The 8,140-nt window shown below is 39.5% G+C and overlaps 1 protein-coding gene across 1 annotated transcript in view; it reads right to left on the reverse strand.

The window, feature by feature from the left end:
* Positions 1 to 2,851, reverse strand: part of LOC117936244 (papilin-like) — a gene marked incomplete at its 3' end in the record, with an annotated part of 53,189 nt that extends 50,338 nt beyond the window's left edge. Inside the window, exon 1 of the mRNA XM_034859120.1 lies at positions 2,507 to 2,851. Within this exon, the coding sequence (XP_034715011.1) occupies positions 2,507 to 2,812 (306 nt within the window). The remainder of the gene's footprint in view (positions 1 to 2,506) is intronic.
* Positions 2,852 to 8,140: the final 5,289 nt, after the last annotated feature.

Genomic DNA, 8,140 nt, shown 5'->3' on the forward strand with positions numbered 1-8,140 from the left:
GGACCACTATGGTCTATATAAAAGAGACTTCAGATACAGTATTAGGGACCACTATATAAAAGCAGCCGCCTTATCGTTTCCATTTGCGGTCTCATTATCTAATTGCTTAACTGAGCTAAAAATGTATCATTTGTTGCATGTGGAGAGGCTGTTTGTTTTTCTCCAGGGTTTCCCTCCCCCTTGAGAGAGAAAGAGAGAGAGAAAGAGAGGGGGGGTGTTGACTGGAGCTACCAAACCCCCTCTGACCCTCTCTGCCGTGATGACCAAAGGACAGCGTTACAATGCAGCCATGAACGCCACACGGCCACCGGCCAGAAGTCGGAGCCCTTACCAATTTAGTGCCCCAGATAAGATTTAAATAGTTTTTAACGTTTCAGTTGTGTGTTTCCAATTTTCTTTGTGATATTTTTGGGTGTTGTTTAAAAAAAAAATTTGGTTTTAGTTGCCCTTTTTCAGCATTCATGACACTTTTTTTATGATTTAAGCACTGTCTCCAACATTTATGTTGCTTATTTCCATGTTTTTGTTTTGTTAGTTTTTTTGGCACTTTTTGGACCTTTTTGGTGTTATTTACTTATGCTTTACTCATTAGGACTGCTGGCACGCCTAGCACTTGCCTATCCTGCCACGGGCAGGTCCTGAGTCAGAGGGATGGTTATGTCAGAGAGAAGAGAAGACAGGCAGTCAGCATGTCTGGTCCGTCTCAAACGCCCAGAATTGAGCAACTTAATGTTGAATTCGTTCATAGCTGGTGGTAATCTTCTGTCTGGGCCAACAGAATTCATTTACACCTCCCACAACCGGATTACTTCAGATGCCCCTATCATTGTTTTCTGTTTTATAACATCAATCAATGGATCATTTCATCCATAAAAAGTCAGAAATTGTGAAAAATGCCATCACAGGTTTTGTCCAATCCAAATCCAAAGAGATGAGGTACAACAGAGAAAAGTAGCAAATCCTTTAATTTGAGAAACTGGAGCGGATGTTGGATATTTTTGCTGAATAAATGACTTTAAATGAACTGAATGACATAATTGTCCATTAACCTGCTGATCTATCAGCAGTAGCCTGATTAAATATCTTAAATGTTTATTACATTTAATGTCATTTAGCTGATGCTTTTATCCAAAGTGACTTACAATTGCTATAAACATGAGTTGAGCATTCATTAGTTCAAATACCAATCAGTGTTTGGCATTAGAACTCTTCACCTCAAGTGCCTTTAAAAAGAAACTATTGTAAAGAATGCATTTAAGAATGAAGTGCTAAGCAATAAAACCCAATCAAAGCCCCCAGGCAATCACATTAGTGAAAGTGGATCCAGGCTTTTTATTGCTGGATAAATGACTCAAATTCATATTATAAAACTCCTTCTCGTTTCAGTTTCTAATCACTTCGTTAACTGATCTGACTGATCATCCTCCCAGTAAACATGACGTTATTCTTCATCCTGAGTACAACCAACCACCGGAGCCATTTGAGAAATCCTGCATCCCTCACGTTGTGCTGTACCAACTCATAAAGCCTTTTGCTCCGGGCTATACAAGCTTTAATCCCACCAATTTAACATTTTTTCATCATATTCATCTGTCAGTGAGGGCAGGCAGCTGCTTGTGTTCTGTACACTGGCCAACAAGTCCTGTCTCAAACTGGAACCTGGTCATTCTGGAAAAGCTATATTAGAAAGCTATATGTACTATATTTATAGTACTTTATTAAACTTGTATATATGTCCCTTTATTGGGCCCTTGTTTTGCGTGATGTCAATTTCCTTCCACGATTACTTTTGTTTCTATTGTTGTTAAAAGGAAATTTAAATGTCAAGTTGGATTCAGGCGATCTAGAAACAAGCATTCTCCCAGACTGACTCTTGTTTTCATCTCCTCTAATGGATATTCCTTTCTTTGAAAATGTGAGGGGAAAATATATATATACTGTGTATACACATCAATTAACCCTTATGTTGTCTTCCTGTCAAAATTGAAAATGAACACTTTTATTGATGCTTTTTTTCATCAATGTTTTTAACTTTTTCTTACCTTTTGTCCCATTTTTTCAATGTTTGTCATTTTTTGACGTTTTCAACACTAGATAACACTAACTTATTAACTTTAGTTTTACAGTTATTTTTGTAATTTATGGTCAATAAACCTCATTTATAGGAAATTATACCTAATGTTTGAGTTAGAAAAACAGAAATTAAGAATTATTGAGACTAAAATTAAAGGAATGGATGTTGATGATAATCACAGACTGGAATATGTCAACTTTTACTCAATACTATTTCAAAACCACTTTTCAAATGCTATGAAATTGAATAAGACGCCCCAAAATTAATGAAAGTAGAGAGTTGTACTTGGCAAAGAGCGTTGGGTGGAATCAATAGTAGTTTTAAAAAAAACACAGATATAGGAAAACGGGTCAGTTTGACCCGAGGACAACATGAGGGTTCAAGGAAATCTGACATAAGAAGAACCCTTGATGAAATCATTAGGCTACTCACCCTGTTCAGTGGTCTTTTAAAGCGGATTCCGGGAGCCCCAGACGAACCAGGCAGGCAGGCGGGCAGGCGGGACCGGGCAGGGCGCAGCGGGACACGGACTGACAGCTGCTTTCTCTCCGGGAGCTTTGACTTGGAAGCTGCGTCTGAAATAGAGCTGCACTGTCCTGGATATATGAGTAGGTTATCTCGCTGGTCTCCCTTTGTCTCTCTCTCTCTGTCTGTCTGTCTGTCTTCCGTCCAACAGGAAACCGACCAACAGCAACCAGAGAGAAAGTCCCGTCGGTTGAACCTCCTCCGCGGCGTCATCCGCGCGCTTTTAAACCCCCCGCTCCTCCTGACTGACAGAGACGGACAGTCTGTAGTTTCACCTTGTAAAGTAACAGATAATCACCATGTCTTGAATTGGGGGTGCTGATAAGTTTACAGAGTTAAGTTTCAGCCACAGTCAACCAGCACACACCTAACTGCATCATCACAATTAATTAAGCTGTATAGAGATTCAATTCATTATAAATAGCCTATCCAAGACAATAATTAGCCTGCTACAGACTACTGACCCGGGAACACCAGATAATAATATAATAGACCGTTATCGCTAATCCACCACATCCATTTCTATCTTACCCATACTGTCAAGATGAAGACTAAATATCTCTTTATTAAAACAAGGCACTTTAAGGTGTTAAAACAGCACAAAGGCTTCGATAATAAAACTGGAACACATGTACACGCTCCACAAGCATAAAAAACAAGAATTAAGTCCATATAATACAAGACAGGACCACCTGGGCCGGGTAACGCAGGATTTAGGAACACGGCGGAGACCCTGAACAGAATAGGCCTACTATTCAAGTTAAAAAACAGAAACCCTAAACACACCACTGAGTTATGTTTCATCCCATGAAAGTGAAGCCAGCCAGTCAGTTCTAACACGAACGCTGAAACAGAAATGCAGCCTTAAGTTTTTGTAGCACGGCGATAGCAAATTGAAGGCATAAAGATATGTTTCAACAGTTCTTAACAGGGCCTAATCAGGAAAAGTGTGACCCCGAGGCTGCAGCCCTGAGTTCCCTCCGTGGTTGCCCTGGTGTTGCTAGCTAGGCTAACAACATTAGCTGCCTGGTGGTCTGTTGCTAGCAGGTCGCTCTGGGAGTGTGGAGGTGGAGAGGTGCTGCTAGCTAGGCTAACAACATTAGCTACCTGGTGGTCTGGTGCTAGCAGGTCGCTCTGGGAGGGTGGAGGTGGAGAGGTGCTGCTACTTCTTTCGGTTACAGTTGCTGAGTTTTCTGTCTCTTATCTTTAAGGCTTTTTAGTCTGTGGTTGATTTGTAAGGAAATCCAAAATGCACTTCTGTGCCATAGCTAGCGAACTTCTGTACTGTTGACCCACCGGGAAAGTTCCTGTCGGTACACGATCCGTCCATCCGTTCCGCGCAAGATGTTAAATAAAGTCTGTTCGCCTCCACCGGAAAGCTAACGTTAGTTTAGCTAACAGCTACTTTTGCTAACAGCTAGCTGAGACAGAATGTAAGAGATTTGACCAAAAACTTTCACCAGTGGCCCTGGTGAAATTTTTTTGTGAGTTTTGTGAATTCTGACTTTAAAGTCAGAATTCTGAGAAAAAAAGTCAGAACTCACCACAAATGTTCACCAGTGGCCCTAATCCTCTTCCGTAATTAGGTTTATATTAATGTTCAATTTATTATAAATAAAGGGTTTTTTTTTGTTGGTTTTTAATTATGGTTGTAGTTGTTTGTTCTTTTGCTAGGGGGTGCTGCAGCACCGTCCGCACCCCTAGTTCCCGCGGCCATGGTCCCCATATGAATATATCCTCCATTTTGTTTATTCCCACTTTGCTGTATGTCATTATAATGTTCTCCCCACTGTACATACCATCCATGTAAAACCAGGGTAAACTTCTAAAGTCACTTCCCTTGAAGGTTTTGGGTCTAATGGAAGGGTTCCAATTGTTTTATAGCTGAAATGGGTCCCAAATGTTACCCTACCCCTTTAAAAAGAGAAGTCTGCAGGATTATATGTTTAGTATAGTAGGACTCAATCTGATGATTGAACCCTTATGTTCTGTTGACACGAGGCTTTTCTTCCTCAGCTAGTTTTGCAGGGATTTTTTTTGTGACAAATTGTCACAACTATCTGTTCATTAGTTGTCAAGATATTTCAGTCTGAACCAAAGTAGTGGATCAACTTACCAATTATGGAGTCAAGGTGCAACAAATAATTTCAAAAATCAACTTTAAAAAAGTTGATTTTTAAAACTCAATAAGTAGACCTTTTCTTTTGACACATACTGGACTTAACTGCACATTTGAAAAAGGTGACATAACAGTGTTATGTATGTTTTTAAAGCTTAAAAAAAAGCATCTTGATCTTCCATTTTGTGTTCTCAATAATTCTAAAGAAATAATCCGAAAAACATGAAAGCTGCACACTAATATGACAATTTAATTGTAATCCTGAACACGTTGAAATGCACGAGAACATCATAGAAAAGTGATTCATTATTTTTGGGGGGGGGGGGTTAAAGGGGCGCTACGCAGTTTTGGTCAGGAGACAACCACCATTCAACTAAAAAAAAGTCAAGTATCCATCCCAATGACTCAGAAGCTCTTCAGTTAAGGGAAATTAAGATGTTTTCTTTTTTAAACTGCATAGTTCCCCTTTAAAGAGGAAACCAGCACACTACCAAAGCTGTGTTTAAACATCTTCCAGTAGATGTTTCCCAAGAAGAATGCACCCCTCCCTTCTCTCTCTCTCTCTCTATATATATATATTCTTTTGGGGGTGGGGTCTTTCAAAACATCCAAACTGGCTTCTGTGGGCTCAAGTAAAAAAAAAATGTATACTGTTCATTCCTACATTCAGAAAAGGGTGTGTGAAGCAGCTGGAGAGCCACAGTCAACATCTGAATAAACCAAAAACAGTTTTTAGCACCACTTATCCCACCAAAACCCATTAAAGGCCTATGTTTGTTTGTCTGGTTAAACTAAAAGATTATTTTCCATGTTAAGGCCAGACTGAATGACTAAGTAAAGTATAAATGTTTGACATAACTTCACAAGTAACCATGACATTTCAAAAAAGGATGGAAAAAGGCCAAACCAAACTAGACATCTACTTATGTGCCCTATGTGCTGTTTGGTCGAATCACCACTTAAGTCCATTTTCCAAACAGCATATCCGAGTGGTTTCAGCAATATTTATACCACAATGCAGTGCACAGTGCCAGTATGAGGCGGTGGTAGAGGAAGTAGTTATCAACAAACACTGCATTGAAAATATGTCACGCTAACAGAGAGACGGACCCACAATGCACAACTCAAGTAGTGAAGTTCAATGGTTTAATTAGCAACAAGCAACAGTGCCCAATAATCTGCAGACAAAGGGAAATCCAGGAAGACAGGCAAGGGTCCAAATCCAACTCACGGGTAACACTACCCAAGACATCAGGCAGAAGGAGAAGGCCGAGAACAGGAAAGGGTCAACACACAGGGAATCAGGAAAAAACAGGACCACAAGGATCAGAGGGAACCGCTGGAAAGATGACACAATGGACCAGACGATCTCACACTGGGGTGGGGGGGGACTGACAGGGGAGACACTGAGACACAGGTACAACACAATAGGACAGGGACAGGTAATCACACAGGTGGCAAAATCTACAACAGGAAGTAAAACACGACAACAACAGAGAACAGAGACCTTTCAAAATAAAACAGGCAACAGAAAACATGAAACTTTACAAAATGTTTAAATAACTTAAACATTGTTTGTAAAATGTATTAAAACTATTAAAAGTAGGCCTACTCATTGCAGGAAACTTCATATTTATTTGCAGTATCATATTTATTGTATTATTAGTATTGTGGATGCATTTTAATTATGTAGCGGGTCAAGTTGGAGCTATTTTTGTATATTTTTATCATATACTGTTTAGTTGTTTAAACCAATAACACATCTTATTACATGAACAGATTGTATTTTTTTATTTTACATTTTAATCCGTAAAGTAGATACATATAGTGGAGTAAAAAGTACAAGCTTTACCTCGGAATTACAGTAGAGAGAAGTTTCATCAAATTTGAAATACTCGAATAATTTTCCACCACTGTTAAATGGAAGAGTCAGCAGACAGTGGGGTAAATATTTGACCTCTTACTCAAATTTTAAGGGTGTTTTATGCTTCTCTGGTGTAAAAATAAAATGAATCTGGCTTGAAAAAAAAGGGAACCAGCTAAGGCTGATTCGGTGTGTTTGATGGTACAAAACCTCCTTCTCTTTAGTTTAGTTTCTGACTCTCGTGGGTGAGAAGATAACACCATGGGTATATTTAGACCCTTTTTTTTTTGGGGGGGGGGGGTCTATATATATATATATATATATATATAAATATAAATAAGAGTGTAGTTTGTAGAGCTGGTGTGTGTGAATGTGTTTGAGGTGTCATGGGACACGTTCAGGGACATACCTGTCTTAGATGGTCCAGAGGATGCTCCTGCTCTCATCCAGCCACCCTTCTCTTCAACACACAGTATGTTTCTATACACATATTCACACTTCAATGGGATAAGAAATGCAGTTTATAAATCCATTTAGCCAATCTTGAAATTGGTTCTATGTCTCTTTTCTTTTTTTCTGTTATCAAAGAGCAATGTCCAAAGTTACGTTTGACACAAGGTTACGTTAGTCGTTTAGATAGGCTAAATAAAATTGGTTGTTTTGACATTACTGTACTGGGTTGTGTATCTTTCCACTTTTACATTTGCCTTCAATATAAAAATTATGGTAATAACATATTTAGAGGTCACAGGCACCAGGGTTAAATGGTTTATTGTAACATGGCCTTACTGGATAACCACATAGAGGGAATAATAAATCTTAGGTTTTTGACAGGGAACACTGATGGCATCAAGGTATAATCAAAACATATAAAAGGTACTTAACTTCCTGAATAATCATAAAATTGATATAGCTCCATTGCAGGAGACACATTCGACCGATCGTGAACACTCCGTGACAATGGCATGGCCAGGACAGGTGTTTAATGCATCCTACACGTCGCCATCAAGGGGAGTGGCCACTCTGATTGGTAAACATGTACCTTTGCAGGTAGATAACGTTGAGAAAGACAGAGAAGGCAGACACTTTATACTTTATACGTTTATATTTTAGTGGTGCATTGATTAATGCCTATGGCCCCAATTATGATTGCCCTCAATTCTTCCGAAATTTTGTTTCTCATACATAAATGCTCCTCAAATGAGCTCACTACAGGTGGGGATTGGAATTTTGCTTTGAACCCCCCCCCCCCCAAAAGAAAAGCATCTTCTTCTTGTAAGAAAAAAAGCCTTCGATAAGAGTGACTGGCGGTTTCAGCAATCTGGATTTGCAGGATTTCAACTTTACTGGAGTACATGGACATTATGTCCTGCGACCAAGAGTGGAGGGAGGCCCCTCAAAGTCTCACCAGGTGGACGGCAAGAAGGGATTTTTATAACTTTTACTGTCCAAACACCAAAAATAGGTGACCACCCCCTTCTCCTTGGCACAGAACAACTAAAGAAATATCACTAAATAAACCTTTACCGCGACAGTGCAGCCTGGCGTCCAGGCATCT

The sequence above is a fragment of the Etheostoma cragini genome, chromosome 20, assembly GCF_013103735.1.
Source record: "Etheostoma cragini isolate CJK2018 chromosome 20, CSU_Ecrag_1.0, whole genome shotgun sequence".
NCBI classification, from domain to species: domain Eukaryota; kingdom Metazoa; phylum Chordata; class Actinopteri; order Perciformes; family Percidae; genus Etheostoma; species Etheostoma cragini.